Source organism: Felis catus, chromosome D3 (assembly GCF_018350175.1).
Source record: "Felis catus isolate Fca126 chromosome D3, F.catus_Fca126_mat1.0, whole genome shotgun sequence".
In the NCBI taxonomy this organism is placed as follows: domain Eukaryota; kingdom Metazoa; phylum Chordata; class Mammalia; order Carnivora; family Felidae; genus Felis; species Felis catus.
The window spans coordinates 94,246,025-94,270,792 of NC_058379.1; the positions used below are offsets into that span (position 1 = coordinate 94,246,025).

General features: G+C 44.7%; 1 protein-coding gene across 6 annotated transcripts in view; it reads left to right on the forward strand.

Moving 5' to 3' along the window:
• The first annotated feature begins 6,008 nt into the window (after nucleotides 1-6,008).
• ADNP2 (ADNP homeobox 2) overlaps nucleotides 6,009-24,768 on the forward strand; it is a 39,211-nt gene continuing 20,451 nt past the window's right edge. Inside the window, exons 1-3 of one of the 6 annotated variants that reach the window (XM_045041319.1) lie at nucleotides 6,009-6,062; nucleotides 12,067-12,072; nucleotides 21,298-21,419. In XM_045041319.1, the coding sequence (XP_044897254.1) occupies nucleotides 21,312-21,419 (108 nt within the window). In that variant the 5' untranslated portion in view covers nucleotides 6,009-6,062; nucleotides 12,067-12,072; nucleotides 21,298-21,311. The other 5 variants (XM_023242145.2, XM_045041318.1, XM_003995299.6 and 2 more) reach the window with 5 other exon arrangements.

Here is a 24,768-nt window from a genome sequence, read left to right on the forward strand (position 1 = left end):
AGGATCCATCTTTCCATGATAAACCTGAGGGTCCAAAGAAAGCCAGAAAAGTAGATTGACATCTCCAAAGTCATACTTGAAACATTTCCTGTAAAAATTGACTAGACCGTAAATGCACACCACAAGGACGATTCCTTGAATCCCAGACAACTCATGTCTTCATAATCAAGTTGAGTCTGCCTTCTCCATGATATTTGATGCAGACCCTAGATAAAAAGATCTTGATCCTATACCTGACAAGTGTAAAAACTCCATGGACATGGGAGATTTATACTGTAAAAGTTCAGCTAGATCCTACTAAAACATCTGAACTTCCCCCATATTCCTTGAAGCCAGAAGCAAAGGAAGAGATCAAGCCTCTAGCTGAAGGCCTCTCACCCATGGCCTTCTTGTGCCCCATACTTGCCCACATATCTTCCTGTTCTTTCAGTAAAGGAACAAAATGGGTGAGGATATCAACTTGTTCAAGACCTTAGGCATCAACAAATTTGTCATTTTCCCTTCCCACTAACCCAAATACCATTTTGCCATCAATTCCTCCTGAAGCCACTTACTCAGTATGGTGGATCTTTGCCCTTTTCGGTGGGCCCCTTGATAAAGACACGTGGTGCCTTTTGCCTTTACCTGGGAAGCACAAAAGTATACCTGGATGGCTATGCCCTGGGGGCTCACTGACCCTTCCTCTTATTTTGCTCAGGTCCTCAATCAAGACTGAAAGGATCTAAATTGCTCTCATGATTCAATTCTGACACTCTGTGTAGATGATTTTCTACTTTGCTCAAACAACAAATCCTGTGAAAAGGACTCCATTCACTTTCAGCCTTGGCAGAAAAGGGACATAAAGTTTCAAAAGATAAATTACAATTTTGCAAAAGCATGGTCCATTATTTAGGGCATAACCTAGCTCAGGAGGAAAAAAAATCCACTCTTCCAGTAGACTAAAGACCAGCCTAACTTATCCCAGGTCTCTTACAAAATGGCATTTGGGAGGATTTACAGGTTTAACTGGATATTACCGATAATGGAGGCCATTTTCTTCTGAGATTTTGACACCTCTTTACGAATTAGCTAAGTTTTCAGGGAGGGCCTGAGGAATCTCTTGTCCTGGAGCTGAAGCCTGATCAGGCATTCTGGAACCTGAAGAAAGCTCTCCACCAGCCTCCTTCCCTGGCATCCCTAACTATAAAACTCCCCATCATCTGTTTGTGGAGGGACAATCCAGATAAGCCACTGGAGTTTTAACTCAACCTTCCAGCAAAGCCCATCATTTACTATAGCTGTGGGTGGAAGAGCTCCACTCTGTGAGGCCATCAGCTTGCTCTGCAGGTGTCAGGTCCACTGCCTGCTTCTGAAGATGGGCTGAAGTTTGAGGTCCCTTATGGAAATAGTCTTCCAACTGGGTGTAATTCTGGATTGCTTCTTTAGTTGTAACTCGTGAATCACGTTGTGAAATCTGACTCTCTTGAGTTTTACTGCTGGATATGATGTTAGTGATACATCTGTCCCTGGGTTGGAAGGTGAGGGGTCTTCCAATGAAGTTCAAGAGCAGTTTTCTCAGATGTCTCTTCCAATAGACAAAAGCTTCGAGTTGAAGGTCACGAAGAGGCTATTTGGAATGATGTGGCAAGGCCTCCTTCACCTGCTGGTGATGGAGGGGCTAGTACGTGAGTCCTTTGCAACATTTTCTCATGTCTGTGCACAGCAGGGCCGGGTTTAGTCTCAGAGGGAAAGTCCCTTAATGCACAGGCCTTCCCCATTACCAGGTCATAGGGTAACTGATGTGCACTTGAGGGTGTAAACCATGTGGCTGTAAGGGCTAGTGGGGTACTTTTGGCCAAAGGAGCCCAGACTTTCTGAAAATTTTGCTAATTTAAGGATGCCTTTGGCTCTTTCAGCATTTCCAGAATGTTGCAGATGACAGAGGCAGGATAGTTTTTGAGCAAGTAGGGACACTTCATTGAGTTCTTTCATAATGGTTCCAATAGTGTGTGCCTTGATCACTTGATATAAAAGTTGGGATGCCCCTGGTTGGAAACACAAAATCAAACAGTTTTTAGCAACTATAAAGGGCTACAGCTTTTTGGCAAGGAAATACTTCAACTGATCCTGAAAATGTGCATATAATAACTAAAACATATTCAAATCCCATGGAGAGTAGCAGCCAGATAAAATTCATTGAAGATATTTAAAAGACCCTTGAGGCTTTGGTTCCTGGCCATGTCCCGTTGTGATGGTTAATTTTAGTATGAAGATTATGGGGTCCCCAGACCAAGCATTATTTCTGTGTGTGTCTGTGAGTGTATTTCCAGATAAGATTAGCATCTGAATTGGTGTGCTCTGTAAAGTAGACTGCTCTCCCCGATGTGTGTGGGCATCATTCAAGCCACCAAGCCACTGAGGGGTTGAATAGAACAAAAGGAAGGAGGAATTACTTCACTTTTCTTCCTGCCTGGCTGCATGAGCTGGAAGGAGTCTTCTCCTGTCCTAGACCAGGATTCATACCAACAGGATGCGGATTGGCACTGCACCACTGGCTTTCTGGGTTTTCAGCTCGCACAACAGAATGTGGGACTTCTCAGCCTCTTTAATTGTGTGAGCCAATTCCTCATCATAAATCTTCCTAACCCGTGACTTTGCTCATGTCCCTCTCTCCCAGATAAAGAATCAATTAATAAAATCTATTGATCAGACTCTAGGTAATTCTAAATTTTGATTTGATAACTCATAGAACAATGAGCAAGATACCTGCCACCTGAAAGAGACAAATAGAGACCCAAATACACAACCAGCTAAAGTAGGGCCTTAGTCTCCACCTGTGTCACAGGTAAGTCCTTTGTTCCTGGATCTCCATGTGCCCCTGCTGGATACTACTTTGGGGGCCAGGACAGTTGGTGCTGCTTGCCTCTGTGTAGCAGGATTCTCACACAGAGAGACGGGACAGCGAGGCTTTTCTGTCCAGGAAGCAACTTTGTCTTGTTGGCCCGGGCTCAGTGGATTCGCACCCAAAAAACTGAGACCCCAGCTCAGTGGGATGTAGACTTTTGTACAATTTTTGCTCCTTTGTCTCCCATATATGGTAACATACAGTCTGAATGGGCGGTCTGTGTAACAGAGTGGTGAGGAGCGTCGCGCGTGCACGCATAGCCAGGTTGCCTTCCCTTGTCTTGAGGTTTTCACCACATTCCTTAAGGAGGAGTTCTACCACATTAGACTAACACCTGATTCACTTTAGGAACAGTACTCTGAGGCGTGTCTGTCCACAGAGGCCCTGATTCTAGAGACCTCTACACTAGAAACCCTAACTCAGACATGAGCTCCAACATGAGGCTACCTTGATTATTCAGGCACTTTTTCTGGATGGATTTCTGACTCACTATAATGCCAGCAACCAGAGCAATGTTCCTAAAGGTGGGAACGCTACAAAGAGAAGGAGAGTTGCTGTTTACCCTAGAGAAGCTGTGTCCCCGTTGCCCTGGGGAGCTACAGATCCGTGCAAATGCTGATGGGTGATGGGGCTTGCTCTAGTGTTCCTGCTGGCCTGTCAGGCCCATTCTATGTCACTGCTGATGCTTCTTGCTGTACTTGGATCAATGAAACAGGCAAAGGAGAACAGACCATACTTTGCTTCAAGGAAAAGTCATTTGTCTCTTTAAGGTTAATCATCATGGCCTATGGGATATTTTTTCTTGCCTGGGTTGGGCAAATGGGGTTCCTAGTTCCAAAGCACCCTACAAGACTATGAATTGTTAGTGGTCATGATGCTGATCTGTCACATCCTGTCTGATCTTGAATGCTTCTGGGCAGCTGCTGCTCTCAGGTCAGATGATGCAGCAACAGAAAGACCACCTATCATCGTGTGAGTGATTGTGGACGCACCAAACAGTCCCCAAGCTGTGAAGATCTGGATCCCCAGCCTCCCATGAACTGGTCAGCCTCTCACAAGTGGCAGAATATCTGAAAGGGAGAAGAACCAGGAGACTAACTATACAAATGGACATTTTCAACCTTCCCTGTAGCCATCAGCCCAGAATGATCTGGGCTTGGTCAGGGACTGCCAGCTTCCCTATGTGTTTTCTCCTCTTCCAAATTAGGACCAGCAAGAGAAAGCCAAACGTGTTCCCTGAACCCGTATGCCCCCAGACACACACTGTGACAAATCTAGTTAGCCCCCCTCCAACTTTCCTGTGCAACAGCCTCCAATCGGAGCACCCTCTTCTGCCCCCTCTGAGACTCTACCAAACGCATGTGTTGGTGGCTGACTCACTTGTTAGAGCAAGATCTGAATAAATAACTGCTGTGTGTTCTCACTTGGGTGATCTTCATTTATTTCCACATGACAAACTGGATTCATGTAGATTATGAAACTGCCTGAAACAAACAGGTACTAAAAGTTGAAACTGGAGTGACCTTCCCAAAGCACACACTTGTTTAGGTCACCCTCTTGCTTTAAGTCTTTTCATGGCTCCCCATTGCCCTTGGAATAAATTCACTCTCTGTATCTCTGGTTTTCCAGTCCTCTCTCTTGAGCTGATAACAAAATTGACCTTTTATTCTCTGTAATGTGTCTTGCTTTCTTTTCCTTTCTGGCTTTGGGAAAGGCTATTTATTCTACCTGGAATACTCCTTCTGTTTCTCTCTTCACCTGGGTTCATCCTCAGTATAGACATCACTTCCCCTGGTCAGCTCTCCCCAGTGCCTGCCTGGGTAAGTTGCCCCTCCTATCGGCACCAGACTACACCATTATTCCACTGGTCATTGTCCCATTGATTACTTGGCTGTGTTTACCCACCATCGTAAGCTGAATTACACTGGTTATACACCTCACCAAGCTTGACCCTGTCAAACTTTCCCAAAGTGTTACAATAGTTCATGTAGATAATCTAAATGAACATATCTGAAAATTTTCTTCTGAAGAAATTACTTCTAGAATTATTATGATAGAATTCTTTTCTATCAGTATGGGATCTAATACTTTGCCAATTACATAATAACACCAACACCAACTATACAATTTACAAGTTTCCATTATCTTGTTGTCATACTAAACCTAGGAAAGTGGTTGTCTACAAAGTGATTTGTACTTTAACTTTATTATTGTATTAAAATATAGAATCACAGGGTAGAAGTGACTCCAAGAAATAACCTCCATCTAGTACCTTTTTTATACTAGAACCTTTGTGTTCCATTCTTTCCTCTCTCTCATCCATGTTCAGGGCTTAATTATCATCTATATTATGGTAACTTCAAATGTATATTTCTATGCCAGGCTCTCTTCTTAGATTCAGACCTTGTTTCCAACTATCTGTTTGATATTAACACCTAGAGGTCTCAACAGCCATGCTCAACGTGGTCAAGACCAAATCTGTGATCCCTCATTCTTTTTCTAGTGTTTCCACTATCCATCCTCAACACAATCATTTTCTTTTTTCCTCTTTCTTGAGGTTTTGCATTTTAAAAAATTATTCATTTATTTATTCTATTTGAATATAGGTGGCACACAGTGTTACATTAGTTTCGGGTATACAACAGGGATTCGACGTCTCTATATGCTATGCTATGCTCTCCACAAGTATAGCTACCACCTGTCACCACACTGTGCTACTGCACTACCACTGACTACATTCCCTATGCTGTACCTTTTCTTACTGTGACTTATTCATTTCATAACTGAAATCCTGTGCCTCCGATCCCCTTCATCCATTTTCCTCATTTCCCTATACCCCTCCCCTCTGGCAGCCATTAGTTTGCTCTCTGTATTTAAGGGTCTGTTTGTTCATTTGTTTTGTTTTATGGATTGGATGTATAAGTGAAATCATATAGTATATGTATTTCTTTTTTTTTTTTTATAAATTTTTTTTTCAACGTTTATTTATTTTTGGGACAGAGAGAGACAGAGCATGAACGGGGGAGGGGCAGAGAGAGAGGGAGACACAGAATGGAAACAGGCTCCAGGCTCTGAGCCATCAGCCCAGAGCCCGACGCGGGGCTCGAACTCACGAACCGCGAGATCGTGACCTGGCTGAAGTCGGACGCTTAACCGACTGCGCCACCCAGGCGCCCCAGTATATGTATTTCTGTCTGACTTATTTCCCTTTGCATACCCTCTACGTCCACTCGTGTTGTTATAGAGGGCAAGATCTCATTCTTTTTTATGGTTGAATAATATTATATATACATACATATGTATGTATGTATATGTATGTGTATATATGTATATATATATATGCCACATATATATACATGCCACATTTTATCTATTCATGTATCTATGGACACTTGGACTGCTTCCATATGTTGGCTATTGTAAATAAACATAGAGGTGCATATACCTTTTTCAATTCATCATTTTCTTTGGGTAAATATCCGGTAGTGGAATTACTGGATCATATGGCATCTTTATTTTTTATTTTTTGAAGAACTTCATACTGGTTTCCACAGTGGCTGCACTAGTTTGCATTTCCCCCAATAGAAAAAGGGTTCCTTTTTCTCCACATCCTCACCAACATTTATTATTTCTTGTCTTTTTGAGTCTAGCCATTCCGATGGGTGTGAGGTGATATCTCATTGTGGTTTGTTTGTTTGTTTGTTTAATTTAAATTCAAGTTAGTTAAGGGGGGGCCTGGGTGGCTCAGTTGGTTGAGTGTCCAACTTTGGCTCAGGTCATGATCTTGCAGTTTATGAGTTCGAGCCCCACGTCGGTCTCTGTGCTGACGGCTCAGAACCTGGAGCCTGCATCGGATTCTGTGTCTTCCTCTCTCTCTGCCCCTCCTCCACTCACGATCTCTCTCTCTCTCTCTCTCTCTCTCTCCCAAAAATAAATAAACTTGGGAATATTCAAATTCAAGTTAGTTAACATACAGGGTAGTCTTGGCTTCAGGAGTAAAACAGTGGTTTCAATTTGCATTTCCCTGATGATGAGTCATGTTGAGCATCTTTTCATGTATCTGTTGGCCATTTGGATGTCTTCTTTGGAGAAATGTCTATCCAAATCCTCTCCTCATTTTTTAATTGAATTACTTTGGGGGCTTTGGTGTTGAGTTGCTCAATGCCATCCTTCCTGATACTTCACTCACAGCAGTGTCCAAACTGTCATCATGCCTTGTTCACTTCGTCTCCCAAATATCTCTTACAGCTGTCTGCTTCTCTTCATCTTCAGAGCTACTGCTGTAATCTCAACTCCACACTACCACCATCTTCCTTCTGGGCCACTCCAACAAGCTCCTAACTCTTGTTGCTACGACCACCCTTCCTCCATCACGACTCGTGCCTTTCTGCTATAGCTAGCTATACTTTTCAAATGCAAATCTAATTCTATCAACCCGCCTACTGAAAACACTGACTTGGCTTCTTCTTAAGAAGACCAAAATGACTTCATGACTTGGTCTCTAGCCTCCGTTCATAGTATTTTTCTTCCTGTGATCTGCACTTCCATCATTCTGGTCTCTTTGATCAATCTGACTACCCCATGCTCCCTCCAGTCCCAGGGCCTTTTCAGGGGTGCTCCTGCTACCTGGAGTCACCTCCTCTTACCTCTTCTCACTGCTTTGAGCCACTAATGTTTACCTGTACTTCTGACTTCAGGTTGTTGCTTCTTTAAGACTTCTACCCATGGGGCACCTGGGTGGCTCAGTCAGTTGAGCATCCAACTTTGGTTCGAATTTGTGAGTTCAAGCCCCGCGTCAGGCTCTATGCTGACAGATCAGAGCCTGGAGCCTGCTTCAGATTCTGTGTCTTCCTCTCTCTTTGTTCCTCCCCCAGCTCGTGCTCTGTCTCTTTCTTTCAAAAAATAAATAAACATTAAAAAAAAAACAACTTCTGGGGTGCCTGGGTGGCTCAGTCAGTCAAGCATCCGACTTCAGCTCCGGTCCTGATCTCGCGGTTTATGAGTTTGAGCCCCACATCGGGCTCTGTGCTGACAGCTCGGAGCCTGGAGCCTGCTTTGGATTCTGTGTCTCCCTCTTTCTCTGCCCCTCCCCCACTTGTGCTCTGTCTCTCTCTATCAAAAATAAATAAAATGTAAAAAAAATTATTAAAAAATAAAAAATAAAAACTTCTACCTTATGACTCAGTAATTGCATTACTGGGTATTTATCCAAAGGTACAAAAATGCTGATTCGAAGGGGCACATGCATCCCAATGTTTATAGCAGTGCTATCAACAATAGCCAAATTATGGAAAGAGCCCAAATGTCCATCAACTGATGAATGGATAAAGAAGATGTGCCATATATATATATATATATATATATATATATATATATATACATATATATATATGAAACACAACAGATGAACATAGGGGAAGGGAAGGAAAAATAAGATAAAAACAGAGGGAGAGGCAAACCATAAGAGACTCTTAAATACAGAGAACAAACTAAGGGTTGCTGGAGGGGGAGGTCTGTGGGGGATGGGTTAGATGGGTGATGGGCATTAAGGAGGGCTCTTGTTGGGATGAGCACTGGGTGTTATATGTAAGTGATGAATCACTGAATTCTGTCTGCTCCTGAAACCATTATTACACTGTACATTAACTAATTTGAATTAAGAAAAAGACTTCTACTCTAGATCAGGTTTCTGCATCACAGAAGTGTGGAGAGCCTACATTCTTCAGGAGTGTTTACTTCTGTTTATAATTAAACTCTCACTGTGTAGCTAGTTCACTAGTGATCTTATCCACTGGATTCTAAGCTGTTGTTTCTTGCTCATCGCTGTCTCTTTAGCACCCAATAGACACACAAAATGTGTATGTAGAACAAAGGCAAGAAAGGCATGATTACAGGGTGCCTGGGTGGCTCAGTTGGTTAAGTGTCCAACTTTGGCTCAGGTCATGATCTTGGGGTCTGTGAATTCCAGTCCTGCATCAGGCTCTGTGCTGAGCCCGGAGCCTGCTTCAGATTCCGTGTCTCCCCCCCCCCCCCCCGCCCCTCCCCCGCCCATACTCTGTCTCCCTCTCTCAAAAATAAATAAACATTTTTTAAAAAAAGGCATGATTAGGGGCGCCTTGGTGGCGCAGTCGGTTAAGCGTCCGACTTCAGCCAGGTCATGATCTCGCGGTCCGTGAGTTCGAGCCCCGCGTCAGGCTCTGGGCTGATGGCTCAGAGCCTGGAGCCTGTTTCCGATTCTGTGTCTCCCTCTCTCTCTGCCCCTCCCCCGTTCATGCTCTGTCTCTCTCTGTCCCAAAAATAAATAAACGTTGAAAAAAAAATTAAAAAAAAAAAGGCATGATTACACATAAGTTGTTCACAAAGAATAACTGTTCCTCTTTCCTGTAGGAATTTCAGTGGTTTTAGGTTAACCTTAGCAATTTATTTTATTGTACATGAGCACGTGTATAGTTTGTCTCTTTGTGCATAGATCAGTCACGGCTGCCAGATGTAGCTGCAGAGTGTGCATACCCTACATGGGGACAAGCTGAGGTGGGCAGGTGGGAGCTGAAATCAAGCCCGTTCTGTTCACCCGTCTGTGTCTTGATGTGGGTTGGGGTCTGCCCAGAGGATTGGATGCTTCCCTCCCCCCCCCCCTTCTTTACATATAAAGGCACTTATAATAGCACTTCTCTCTCTAAGCTAGGGCCCTCGGGGCAGCAAGAAGCCCAAAGGGCTTCCCACCCTTTAAATTTGTACAAAAGTACCTGTGGGCTGACGTGTCAGACTAGTTTAAGATTCTTCTCTGTTCTGTGGTCACCCAGATTGCTGTCTCTACGCTGGACTCACAAAGCTAATGCTGATTATGGGGTGAACTAGAGGTGAGAGTAGGAAAGATTCAGCACAGCACCTTCACTTTTAAAAACCCAACTGAACAACTAAAATCAAATCACCTGTATTTGTTCTGACACCAAGTTGGTTAAGAAAAAGCAGAACAAACTCGTGTGTGCCGTGACATGCCTCGCAGATAATTCCTCAGGTATAGCTTCTGATTTTGAATGACTGGCTGACATCTCTGCAGTGAATTTTCCTGAGTCTTTGAAAATGATCTTGATGAGTCACGCTGGGTCAGATTGCTCATTTCTTCTGTGCAGGAGAGAGAGGGACAGTCCTTTCAACATCAAAGCTGTTGATTGTAGTTTTAAACATCATTCCTTATATATCCATGCTTAGGTATGTAGGGATGCAGTGACCTGGACTGATGTCAGCAACTTTCACTGAATGCATAAAAAAAAAAGGATGGATCAAGAGGTAAGTGTCTGGATGGCTGGGTGATAAAACAAATAGAGCAAAATGTTAAGTGTAAGATCTCAGTGACAGTATTCACTGTAAAATTATTTCAACTTTTCAATACGTTCAAAATTTTTCATAATAAGTAGGGGAGGGGCGACTGGGTGTCTCAGTCGGTTGGGTGTCCAACTTCAGCTCAGGTCACGATCTCACTGTCTGTGAGTTCGAGCCCCACGTCAGGCTCTGTGCTGACAGCTCAGAGCCTGGAGCCTGCTTCGGATTCTGTGTGTCCCTCTCTCTCTGCCCCTCCCATGCTCACACTCTGCTCTCTCTCTCAAAAATAAATAAACATTAAAAAAATAAAAAAGAATAAGTGGGGGAAAGCTTTTATTCAACATTTATTGAAGTTTTATTATATTTATTATAATATTTATTTACATTATATTTACTAAAGTAGCCTGGGCATCAGGGATACAGTGCTGAAGAAGGCATGGTCCCTGTTGGTCAGCACTCCTGGGGAAGGAGACACATTAGCAGATGCTGACAAAACCACACGGTGAGTGCAGTGACAGACACACACAGAATGTTCTGGAATACCAAGGAGAAGCGCCTCCCACATTCTGGGATGTTTCTGTGTCTAGTGGTTGCGGTTAGGGAGATCTTCCTGGAAGAGAGGCCAGCAGAACTCAGCCTTGGATGGCAACGGAATGAAAATTAGCTCAGGCAGTGGGGAGTGAAGGAATTCTGTGAACAAACACTGTGTGGTGTTTTCGGGAGCAGATGGGCTGGGACTGGTCAAGCATGGGGAGCTGTGTGCCCTGTTCCCCACTGGGCTTGATGCTGGGGGGGATGTGGAAGGATGAAGACAGGAAGAGGAGGACAGGGCCCAGCTTTCCTCAGCTAGGTTGGTAGAATGGCTGACTAGAGAATATACCTGAGGACCCAAAGCTGGAGATAAGGTAGGTGCTTGTGTTGGTGTTCGTCAGGAATGACGTGAGTTCCAAGGCTGCCAGTGAAAGAACCGGTTGGAGGAATGTTTAGGATGTAAAACGGGAGAACTGGAGATGGGAAAGTGAAGGACAGTTAAGCACACTGCTCACTGTCATTACGAGGAGGGCTGATGGGCTGTTTGGAACACTTTAAATCTGAGGTGCCTGTGGGAGACCCAAGTGGGGCTGCCGATTGGCGGCCAGAAAAAAGTGAAGCTTAGGAAAGAGGTAGATATACTGATTGGGATTTGAAGTGGTGACATTTGAGTCTGCAATGGAGATGAAGAAGGGAGAGTATGCAGAGAAATAAAATGAGAGGGGTGGGACTTCTGATGCCTACTACAGTGCCTGGCACATAGGTCCTGGGTAATGAACATGGGTTGAAAATGAATGAAAGTGGGCATAGTCCTGGAGAGCCACATTTAAGGATCAGCTGAGGAAGGGAAACTGATGAAGACATAAGAACAGCCCGTGAGCTTGGAGATGATAAAAGGGCACGTTTGGGAGTTGTCAGGGAGAGGAGAGCTTCAGGAAGGGAGAGTGATTACCAATGGAAGGTGAGGACTCACATCTGTTCTTGGGTCTGACAATTGCGAGGTCACGGGTGACCCAGGCGTTTCTGCAGTGGTAAGGGTTGCAGCAGGAGAACACGAGGACACAGAGTCAAGGGAGCCCAGGCAATGTTGGGAGAAATGTGACAAAATGCTCTCTTTAGAGCACCTTTATCTAGATCAAGGGGGACTGGAAAGCTTTAACTTTACTGTTCATTACACTCATGATTTCTCAATGGAATATATAGGTATATCATACCCATTTACCACTGTGATTCATTATCATATTAAATCATAATTCATTAATACATGTAAGGAACAAACACTTCTTCAATTATGACTTGTATTCCTGCAGGGAATTCCTGTAAAGAAGCAAACTGTGGTTATGTAATATCAGCCCTGAATTTAACACAATTTTTAAATGAATTCAGACATTTATTTAGTGCCTGCTGTTTTTGGTCTCTGGGCTCTACTGAGTAGGAGGTACTGGTAAAGGGGAAAAAGCTGAAATTATGGGAGAGAATGGCCGAACATGAGGTGCTGGGCAGGGCAAACAAGGTCCCAGGAGTGACGGACTGGTTGTGAACAGGGGCAGACACATCCTGTGAAACTGACTCCCGGGTCGGGGTAGTTGTTGAGGAAATAGGTGTGCACGTAGCAGCTGGGAGATTGAGGCAGACAAAGTCTGATGGTCTTGGTGTTCTGGAAGGAGACATGGTCTTCTGCTGAAAATGAAGTCGAGGAAGGGCAGGTGTTGCCCGGAGAGGGTCAATGAGATGGGAAAGGGGTGGAATGGTCATTAAGGAGCAGGAATAGGACAAGGACTGGATAAGTAAAAGGAGGTGTTTGCATACACACCTGGCCTCTCATTAAAGTGCAAGATCCCTGAAGGCGGAGTGGTCCTTCTCTTCCCCCATGCAAGTTTGACTCAACGGATGAATACCCAAAGCTATTTTGAAAGCTCCTACTTCACGTGTTACCTCGTTTTGAGAAATATAATAGTATTGCTTCACAATTAAAATCTGGGCAAAAGTGAACTTTTAGGGCAGTTAAGAGTTTTTACAAATGTATGCAATTAACCTCTTCCCTACACAACATATAGTGTGACTCTAACTTAAAAATCAGAATTCTCAAGAAAAAGTGTGACAGCTTTCTCAGAAAAGAATGATGAGTTCAAGAGACCCCATCCAGCCAGTTCACCAAGATGTGTCAATTTCAAGGGCACACTTGTCGAAGTTCTGATAGCCCAAGTTCTGTTCTCCAATGGCAGGGCAAGATTGTCCTCACGCCCGGTTTCCTATTGGCTCTGAGATGTGGGCGGGGTCACCCATTCCTGCTACTGCCACTAGCTCCACCCCCATTCCATGCAAATGAAGTCAAAGCTCTGGTGAGCCCACGTGACCGGTCACGTGGTCGACGCCGCCCTCGCTCCACCCCTCCTTTAATGACGTCATCACCTCCTCAAACTCTCTCGAGAGTTTGCAGAGATGCTAGTGAGAGGCTGGCAGGCCAGCCCACTGTGGCAGGAAGGGGGGGAGGGGCGGGGGCTCCAACAGGGGACCCCCACTCTCACTCCTGAGCCTCCAGTCCAGCTTTAGGCAGGGGCCCCAAGGGTCCTGTGGGGCAGTGTCCAGGGGTCCCAGGCACACTCTCCTCCCATTGGCTGGCTGTATTGGCATGCAAATGAGGGCACGCGTCACTTCCGGAGGCAAATCGAGCGCCATTTTCTCTTTCTGGCCGTGCTGGGAGGAGGGGACGGGGTCGCGCGGGGGTGGGCGCGCGCCGAGGCGGGGGTCCCGCCGCTCGGGGCGGAGGCGGGCGCGGGCGCGGGGCCCCGGCGGGCCGCGGCGGCGCGGCGAGAGGCGGCGGGGGACGCGGCGGCGCTCCTGGCGCCCAGCGGTAGGTACGACCCCGGCCCAGCCCCGCGGCGACGCCCCCGGCCCTGCCCGGCCCAGGCCCGCGAAGTCCCGACGGCGGCCGAGACCGCGGCCCCGCCCCGCCCCGCCCCGCCCACAGCCCGCGGCCCGCGGCCGCCTCACGAATCCCGCGACGTCCTCTGGGCGCGGGGTTCGCGGCCCGGACGGCGCCCGTCATCCCTCCGCGTCACGTGGGGGTCGGGGGTGGTCGGCGGGGGGCGGGCGCGGGCGGCGGGGGCGGGGGCGTGAGGGGCGGGCCGGGCGGAGCCGAGCCGAGGGACGCGCGGGCCGGGGCGAGGTGAGGGCGGTCTCCGCGGGGCGCGCCTCCCGCCGCGCCGAGCCCCCCGAGCTTCGCCCCGGAGCCTGTTCTCGGAGCAGCCGGGGGCGGCCGCTAACGTCGACCGGGCGGGCACGGCCGCCCCGAGGTTTGCCCGGGGGCGCTTGTCCTCCGGCGGAGAGGGACCGTTGGAGCAGCCCCGGACCGCGACAGCCACTCCGGAGCTGTTGACGTGAATGGCGACGATGGATATGCAGATGTTGACATTAAAATTGTAACTTTCCGTGTGCCTCCGCTCCCTGCGCCGGCAGAGATGGTGTTGGCGAGTTTCCTGCGAACGTTGGGCTTTGGGACGTCAAAAATGCTACCTGCCAGTTCGAGTAGTGCGCAGTTGCCTGATGATAGTTAACTATTTGAAGTGTTTTCTCTGCGTTTGAGTGGAAGGCTTGTTAGAATGCGGTTAACGCTGGTTCTGATGGAATCGAACGAGCGGCCCCGGGCCCTGGCGCCACGAGGCGCCCGCGGCGGGAGCTGGGCCGGTGGGCCACACAGGTCTGATGGGGGCTGCGCACGGCTGGGGGTGGGGGGGACCGCGAGTAAAAGTGGAGGTGACGAGAGCAGGCTCCGCTCTGGTCCGAGGTAAGTGATGGAGGCGTGACTGGCGGTTTTGTGAACGAACTTTGATAATTCGGTTGGAGCTGGGACCGCTGAGCCGCTGGTCTTCACGCGTGGCGCCACGGATCTGTACGGGGAAGTGGAAGGGGTGCCGCTTGCGAGACGGCCAGGAGTGGGGGACCCGTTGACTTGTGTGACCGAGGGGGGGTGGCTGGATGTTGATTGGTTACGCGAGACGGAGGCCGACTTGTGGCCAGGCTGTCACCTGGAGCGGCCCCGGGGCACCTGCGAGCTTTGTGCGCGTGTGCTCCTGCTGCGCGTGTGCTCTCGATGCGCGCGTGCTCCTGCTGCGCGTGTGCTCTTGATGCGCGTGTGCGCGGCCGCATTTCTGCCCTGCCCTCCGCTGGCTGCCGCCCTGTGCCAGGCAGTGTGTCCCGGTGAGGAGGCGGCCGGGGGCCTTCGAATTGTGCTCTCACGTAGGGCACGGGCATTACGTGTTTCTTAAGTTGCTTGAAAAGCAAGTCCTGTATCATTCCAGTGGCCGGGACGTTTCGTTAGGATTTTGAAGTTAGATGATAGCAAGCACAGGGCTTGTGCCTTTCTTGTATTCACTCACTCATCCTCACCAACTGCTTCCGAGGTTGTGCGCTCCTGTTTTACGGTCACCTGAGGCCCTGGGATTAAGTAATTTGCCAGATTTTTTACAGCTTATAAATTGTGGAGTTGATTTGAACCCAGGAAGTACAGTTAAAGAATATACGTGTGTTTTTAAATGTTTGTTTGTTTATTTTGGGAGAACAAGTGAGCAGGGGAGGGGCAGAGGGAGGGAGAGCAAGCGAATCCCACGCGGGCTGTACACCGTCAGCGCAGAGCCCGAGCGGGGCTCAGACCCATGGACGGTGAGATCGTGACCTGAGCTGAAATCCAGCCGGAGGCTTCCCTGACTAAGCCACCAGGTGCCCCCCAGTTCCAGAGTCTTTGCCGGTGAGACTAGTGTGTAGTGTTGCCTCTCATGTGAAACCCTTTTGGAACTTAGATTTCACAAGAACAAGGGTTCTCTGGCTTGAAAAGTTTCGTCTATTACCTGAACGGCTATTTTTTGAAGTGTTATTTTTTCCAGAATGGAATGTTCTTAAATGATCAAGATGCTAAAAAACAACAAAGGAAACCCTACACATGCCCCTTTGGGAAATACTATTGTGCACATCAGTGGGATTTTTGGTGATCAGTGAACTGAGACTGATAGAGGAGTGCAGCTGCATTAGTCTCCTGTTTCGTGGCGGAGAAGGATTTAATGTACATGTTTTGGGGGGGGGCGCCTTAGCAATGGTGTGGGAATGGGGGCACCTCTGTCTGAAAATAAAAAGTGCCTATTCTCCAGATTCAAGGAAGAAGACTGACAGTTCCTGGCCCTACTCCCAAGCCTTGAACAAGTAGCTATAGGGCCAGCTAGCAGTCTGCAGCAGCCTCCAGGAAGCAGCCTGTGACAGTAGTCCAGCCCCTAAGCTAGTGCTGCTGAAAGGCCACCAATACCTGTACACGGTGCTTGTGAAAACCCTGTAAGACCAGTGCTTACTATGTAAAGCCATACTTCTTTGCAAGTGACAAAGTTAGCTTCCTTGTTTCAGGTACATGTGAGTGGTGGCTTTAATCTTGGACACTTCTAACCAGCAGCTGGCTCTGGGCAAGAAGAGCCCCAAAGGCAGAGAGGGTGATGGAACTCTAGGGGGGAAACAAAGGCAAGTCTGGTGGAGTTGAGTGGAAAGCATCGAATGACTGTTCAGTTGAGCCTTGCTCTGGCCATAGGAGCCAGTGTGGGCTTGACAGTGACCTTGGGTTTAGTTTTTAGGGACACCATCATGAGGCTCCTGACAGCTCCTCTGTGAGGTGAGGCTTCTGAAAGCTAGAACCCAATTCGGTGCATTTCATTTCCAATAATTTTAGTATTTTACTTTATTTCCTGTGACTTAATATCCTTCAGTTATAAAGTACTGCATGACTTCAGTCTCTCCTTTGGAGCCTGAGATACACTTCTGACCTAGATAATGGGGTTTGGAAAACTCATTTCAGGATAGCTTCTGAGGAACTTTGCGTTTCCTTTGTACCCACCCTGAGACTCTCCCTCTTACATGTTAACCCCTCTTCCCCCCAAACCCGCTCCTTTGATTCTAGGCTGCCTTTTTGGTTTTACTTACCTTTTGCCAAATACATTGACTTTTCCTTTACCTCAGTCGGTTTTTGATGCTGGTCTGTTCACTTAGACTGTCTTGGGCTCCAGCTCTAATCCTCCATAACCTTTTTGAACCTTTGCATGTCTTATGATTCTTAGCCTGTTTTATTTAATTTCTTGTTCATTTACTGTGAACACTTGCTGTATATTACACTCAGTGATAGGCCCCAGACATGCAAATAAAACATGATTCCTACTCTGAGAAGTTCAGTCTAGTAGGAGAAATGGATATATAAATAGATAATTGCAACCTGGTGTGTGCAAGAAGTGTGAACTTGGAGGGGCACCAGGTTTATGCTGGGGGAGGAGGGGTTACAAGAGGCGTGTGAAAGTGGAATTGCTGACTCATAGAAATTGTCATTTAAAATCTTTGGCTATATGGGCGCCTGGGTGGCTCAGTTGGTTGAGCGTCTGACTTCGGCTTAGGTCCCCGTCAGTGGGTTCGAGCCCCGCATCCGGCTCTGTGCTGACACCTCAGAGCCTGGAACCTGCTTTGGATTCTGTGTCTCCCTCTCTGCCCCTCCCCTGCTTTCTCTCTCTCTCTCAAATAAATCAATATAATAGCTGAATAACACGTTAAAAAAATTTTTTTTACATCTTGAGATATGGCCAAATTACCCTCTAAACATGTAGAAATTATGATTTGTGTACTTACTTTCACTATCAATAGATATTATCAATCTTTAAAAGTTATTTTGATAAAAAATTGGCATTCATTATTTTACCTGGTGTTCTTTAACTTGAATTTGACTTTTTTAGCTTTGATAGATTATACATTAAAAAAAAAACAACCTTTTTTTTAAATTATTTTTTTTTAGGTTTGTTTATTTATTTATTTTTGAGCGACAGAGAGGGAGAGAGAATCCCAAGCAGGCTCTGCACTGTGAGTGCAGAGCTGGACGCAGGGCTTGATCTATAAACTGTGTGAGATCATGACCTGAACCAAAATCAAGAGTCTGATGCTTAACTGACTGAACTACCCAGGCGCCACCAAAAAGCGTTTTGAAATAGTTGCAGATTTATACAAAGTTGCAAGTGTAATACAAAGAACTTTTCCCCCTGAAATATTTGAAAGTAAGTTGCCAAACAAGATGCCACATTACCCCCAATGCGTTTAGCACAAGAGAAGCATCCTGCATATCCAGAGTACAGCTGAGTCAGGAAATAAATACATGATTACCATGGAACCCTCAGATCCCACGAAGTCTTGCCAGCTCCAATAACATTTCTAGTAAAAGAATCCAGTTAGACTGGCCCATTGTATTTACTTATTTTTAGTATCTTTCAGTGGGAACTGTTTCATTGGGAAATGGTCTTTAGTTTTTCTTCATGATTTTTTTAATTTTTATTTTTTATATAATTTATTGTCAAGTTGGTTTCTATACAACACCCAGTGCTCATCCCAACAGGTGCCCTCCTCGATGCCCATCCCCCCCCCCCCCATCTTCTCAGTTCTCAGTATTTAAGAGTTTCTTACGTTTGCCTCCTTCCCTCTCTGTAACTTTTTTTTTTCTTCATGATCTTTTTTTATAAGTGTATAATTCATATAGAGTTGTATGACTATCACCACAGTCTAATGATACAACATTTCTGGCACACTCCAATAACCTGTTCCCACTCCGAGCTGACAGCTACCTACCTTCTATCTCTAGAGTTGTCTTGTAAATACTTCACGTAAATGGAGTCAGACAGTGGGGACTTTTGCATCTGCCTTCTTTCATTTAGCATGTTTTTGAGATTCATTCCTGTTGTGACATGCATCAGTGCCTAGTTTTTAATGCCAAGTAGCATTGTGTTGTATGGGTGTACCACGTTTTGTTTATCCATTTACCATTCTGTGGACACTTAAATTGTTTCCATCTTTTGGCTGTTATGAGTAGTGCTACCTTGTATGGTCTGGGCACTGGATAAATATAGGCTATTTTGTACAGGGTCTCTTAATTTGGGCTAAGAAGTCTACCAGACTTCTGTGAATTACTCTTGGTTATTATTAAGTAATGTTTAGGGAGCCGCTTGGAAATCATGTACATATCCCATTCCTGATCAGAGTTTCAGTGTATTTGTTTAAATCACCATGGACTTAAATTTATGTTCTGGTGGATTATATTTTAGTCACTGTTGCTATATACCAAAGCACCTCAAAACTTCATAGAATAAAACATTTTCTGAAACTCTAATTCTTTGAATCCACAGTTCAGGCAGGAGCAGGGGAGATGACTTGTTTGATTCCTCATCCGGGAAGACTCTAAGGCCGAGGTGACATGATAGGCAGGTGTCTAGAAGTGTCTTGGTTCACGTGTCTGGTGGTTGATGTCAGAGCATTTCCATGTAGTCTCTCCACGTGGGCCAGTTAGGTTTCCTCACGATGTGGTGTCTGGATTTCAAGAGTGAAGGTTCCTAGACAGGCAGAAGTGTGTGGCATTTTGGTGCTCTAGTCTGGTAAGTCACGTGGCATTGCTTCTGCCATACTTCGTTGGTTGAGGCAGCCACAAAAGTTCTGCCCAGGTCCAAGGGCATCTGTGCCCCACCTTTGAGGAGGCCTGTCGAGATCATGTTTTAAAACGGCACGTGGGATGGGAGATATTGTCGCGTTGTCTTTGGAAAATTCATTGGCACAGGTTGTAATCTATTGGATGCCCAAATTGTCCCATATTTGGGTTGTGGGAACTTCTTTAACCTGGCTTCTTTTGAGTCCTTTTGACATGTCTCTTCATTCTTTGAGCAACTTCCTTATTTTCTGGTATAGGACAATCTCAGCTCATCTTGTCTTTTCCATGATCCAGCCCTAGAATCAGCCATTTCTCTAAGGAGTCCTGGTTCTTTTTTTAATGGAAAGTTCTATTTAGAAAGTAAGATTTGGGCCTTAGGAGTGCTCACTGCTACTGGAGTGTGCAGCTGCTTCTAGGCCATCTTAGTGACAAAGCTATGGAATATAGACACACACATTTACGGTTGTACTTATTTTTTATTTAAGTATATATTAAAAACAATAAGGTCACACCTGTACCTCCTATTCTGGTCAAGTACCACAGGGTTTAGTTTAATTTTATGCCTTTTCAGATATTTTAAAAATAGCTTTATGGAGGGGTGCCTGGGTGGCTCAGTTGGTTAAGCGTCAGCTTGTGAGTTCAAGCCCCGTGTTTTGGTCTCTGCTGTTAGCACAGAGCCTGCTTCAGATCCTCTTGTCCACCCCCCCCCCCCCGCCCCACCCCTCTCATTCTCTCTCTCAAAAATAAAAAAATAAACATGAAAAAAAAACAGCTTTATGGAAATGTAATTTACATACTGTACAATTCACCTGTTTAAAGTGAATAATTCACCGTCCTCCAGTATATTCACAGAGTTGTGCATACATCGTCACATTTGATTTTTAGAACATTGGTGTTGCTCCTTAGCCATCACCGTAGAGTTCCTCTTCAGCCCTAGACAACTAATATGCTACTTTCTGTCTCTATAAATTTGTTCTGGATGCTTGATAAGAATGGAATCTTAGAATATGTGGTCCTGCATGTCTGGCTTCTTTTACTTAGCACAGTGTTCCTCAGGGCTAATCCACATCATAGCACGTGTCAGTATTTTATTTCTTTTTATGACCAAATATTTCAGTGTATGGATTTACCACATTTTATTGATCCACTCATCAGTTGATGGACATGTGGGTTGTTTCCACTTTTTGGCTGTTATGAATAATGCTGCTGTGAACATTTGTGAACAGGTTTTTGTTTGGATGCATGTTGTTAATTTCTCTTGAGTGGAATCAATGGTTCATGTGATACTTATATATTCAATCTTTTGAGGAACTGCCAGACTATTTTCCAAACTGGTTGCACCATTTTACACGATTCCCTCCAGGTATGAGAGGTCCAGTAGCTCCACATCCTGTCCAGCGCTGTTGTCTTTGTTTTCTTTTTTCTTTTGTTTAAAATTATAGCCATTTTAGTAGGTGTAAAGTTACATATTTCATTGTGGTTTTGAGTTTCATTTCCACAGCTGATGTTGTTTAGCGTCTTTTCCTGTGCTTAATGGCTATTTGCATATTATCTTTGGAGAAATATTCAGATCTTTTGTCCATTTTTAAGTTGGGTTCTTTGTCTTTTAGTTATTGAATTATGAGGTATTTTCTTAATATGTTCTGGATAGAAGTTCCTTCTCAGAAATACGATTTGCAAATGTTTCCTCCCATTTTTGTGGATTCTCTTTTTACTTTTTTGATGGTTTTCTTTGAGGTGTAAAAGTATTTTATTTTGATGAAGTCCAACTCTTTCTTTAGTTGTTAGTGGTTTTTGGTGTCATATCTAAGGATCCGATGCCAAATCCAAGGTCACGAAGATTTATGCCTGTTTTCTTTTGAGATTTAAGGTTTAAGCTCTTAACACAGAGGTGTATGATACATTTTTGAGTTGATTTTTGTGTATGGTGGTAAGAAAGAGTCGAACTTCATTTTTTGGCATATGGATATGTAGTTGTCCTAGCATAATTTGTTGAAAATTACTCTGTTCTTAGTGTTTTACGAACTCTGTTAAAGATATAGATACAGGTACTCAGTTTTGTTTTCTTTCTTTTTAAGGAAAGATTCAAAAATGTTTCAAATTCCTGTGGAAAATCTTGACAACATCAGGAAGGTACGAAGAAAGGTGAAAGGCATTCTTGTGGATATTGGGCTTGACAGCTGCAAGGAGTTGCTGAAGGTAAGAGTGCATGAGGCAGATGGAGAGAGGACAGTGATGCTAGAGGCGCGAGGTTGGCTTATGGAGGCAAGATTTGAACGGGGAGTTTTTGAAGAATGGATAAGGTTCTTCAAGATGGAAATTGCTAATAATTCAAATGACTGCGTGAGAGCATCATTAGTTCTTCTTTATGTCTTCTGACTTAAAGTGAGCTACTTTAAGCTGTTCGAGTTTTTAAAGTTACTTTCAGGTGGGCCTTTTTATCATCATTAGTTATCAAATATATTGGTTTTTGATCCTTGAAGGGAGTGTATTGAATTATTTGTTATTTTAGCAAAAGAAGACCCTAACTCGATTTCCCGCTATTGTTGGAGTAATCACCAGATGGGAATTTGTACATGATGTGATAGGGGTTTTCTGATTTGTGAATTTGATATGTGCAGTCTTAACAAAAGTTTAAAAATTAAAGTCACAGTCACATACTCTGATAAGTTGTGTTCTCGTATAATTTTTTCCTTTCTTATAACTTGAGAATATATGGCTGGCATATGTAGTAAAGAAATAAATGTCGTTAAGGTCTGGTGTGTATCCTTGAAGCCATTGGTAATTGTATGCATGTTTTATTCATAACTAACAAAATAAGACCGTGTCCTCTTTGTTTTTTTGGTTTTTAAACTCGTGAACAGTTTGAGTCACAGTATTGGCCTGAGAAGGGTTAAATCTCAGACTTTCAGCCAGATTGATTTTATTTATTAAAAGTTGGTGTGAAACTAATTACCAGGATCCTCGTTATGGCCAGAACTGGTTGTTGCTCTCAAGTAGACAAATACTAATTTCTGAAGGATTCCAGGTAATTCTCTGTTCAGACATTACTGTCGCAGAGAGATCTTTGTTCTCAAATGCTGCCTTCCCCTCTACTCTCTGTTGTGTTACCTGCTCTGTTTTGCTTCAAACCTCCCATAGTACCTGATGTTATTTATTATCTGTCTCCCCCACTTAAATGGAAGAAGACAAGGACCTCCTTGTTTTGTAATCCACTGTAATAACTGTGATCAGAATTGTGATCTGGTGTGCGCACACAGACACACAGACACACACACACACACACACACACATATATCTATATATATTTTTTTAACAAATATTTTTTGAACGAATGAATGAAAGTAAAAACCCATGTAGAGCAATACTTTTAATAACAGACTATGATGGAAAGTCCATCTGCAAATATAAGGATGGGGGAGATACTGAAGTCGAAGCTCTTGGGGAGATGCTACTGCTCAGCGGCAGTCTTAAAGTAAGAGGATTCTCAAGAGTTCTTTGCATCTGTGTTTATAAGTCATGTTTTATGCATGAGGAAGAAAGCAAGGTGATTATTGGAGACAAGATTGAGAAGGCTGATAGTAGACATAGGCCATTAGTAATAGAGAAGTCTTTTAAAGTTCCTAGACCCAATTCCAGGGTGCCTGGGTGGCTCATTGGTTGAATGTCCAACTGTTCATTTCATCTCAGGTCAGGTCATGATCCCAGGGTCATGGGATTGAGCCCTGCATCAGGCTCTGCACTGAGCATGGAGCCTGTTTAAAATTCTCCCTCTGCCTCTCCCCCATTCTCTCCCTCTCTCTTTCTCTAAAATTAAAAAAAACAATAATAAAGTTCGCATACCCAATTACAATGTGTGTGTGTGTAAGGGGGGTTCCCCCACCCTCACATAACAGAAGTGTTCTGGTTTCCCACGTGTGGAAGCTCCCTGAAGAGAGAAATAAAATTTTTATAGTCATGATTGATTAAGTCTTTGGTCTGTCCAACTTCCAGCCCCTCTCACCTCCCCAGAAGCTGGGGTGGTCATCCTGGAAACCAGCTGCACTTTTTGGCGGGGGGTGGGGGGGGTGGGGGATGGGGGATGGTTCTACCAGTCACCGTCATTAATGACAAAATACCATTGCACCTTTACAGCTTGCAAGCGTTTTCAGGAACTGTGAATGAAGACCAAATTTATCTGAGAAATACATATTAGGTCATCTGAATAACCTTATTAATCATTTCTTATAACTTTCTTGCAAATCACTTTATCACACTAAGTATGTGTATTTAATATTTGTGGAGAATATATAAGCTAAGAACTCAAGTGTGTACATATAGACACAGGATATTTCAAATGATAACATGTGGGAACCTCCTACAGTGGGGCCTGGCATGTGGTTGATGCTCAAAAAATGGCCCTGAAGGGTAGTAGCATCTTTCAGTAAATAGACTAAGAATGTTTTTGGATCATTGGGGGGATATAAAGAGATGCTTTTTATTTTAATCTTGGCTCTTAGCTAGTTATGTGACTTTGGGCAAATCAGTTAATCTTTGGACCTCAGCGTCCTTATTACAGTGAAGGAATATAGAGAATTAAGATACCAGGATCCTCACCCTTGCTAGAGAGATGGCAGTTGAGTAGGAGTCAAAAGACATAGTTAACAGTAATAGTGAGAAATAGGCAGAAAGATCACTTCTAGCTGGGGAGGCCAGCGTGGCCTTTATGGAGATGAGATTTGAAATGTTTTCTTTATTTTTAAAGAATGGGTAGGATTACTGAGTGGGAAGAATTAGAAAGGGTATTCCAGGAACATGGAATTTAGAACCACAACCCAGTTGATTAACCCCCATCCAACCAGCAGAGTGAATTCAAGAACACATTACACTTAAACCAGTCATTCACAGTTTGCTTTAACATTTGCTCTTGTGTGTGTGTGTGTGTGTGTGCGTGTGTGTAGTACTTCAAATGTGTGTTTTCTAAGAATAAGGATAGTCTGACGTTACCACAGGATGGTTATCAACTGAAGCAAACTGGTATTTTTTTTTTTTTTAATTTTTTTTTTCAACGTTTATTTATTTTTGGGACAGAGAGAGGAGACAGAGCATGAACGGGTGAGGGGCAGAGAGAGAGGGAGACACAGAATCGGAAACAGGCTCCAGGCTCTGAGCCATCAGCCCAGAGCCTGACGCGGGGCTTGAACTCCCGGACCGCGAGATCGTGACCTGGCTGAAGTCGGACGCTTAACCGACTGCGCCACCCAGGCGCCCCGCAAACTGGTATTTTTAATATCCTCTGATCCTTTATAGCACGTCCTCCTTGTCCATGATGGACCTAGTCTAGGGTCAGGCCTTTGGCTGTCATGTCTCTTTCGTGACCTTGAATGTGAATTCAGTTTATAAATGGAATTCTGTTCCAAAATTGGTTTTGTTTTATTCTTAGATAAAACACCAGTAACAACTAAAATTTTCATCCTGGTGTCCTTTGTTTTTGACATTGTGTAGAACAGTACACTAACTTTTGCTTCCTTCGTCAGCCTAAGAATGTGTTTAGTCATCTGAATTTGTT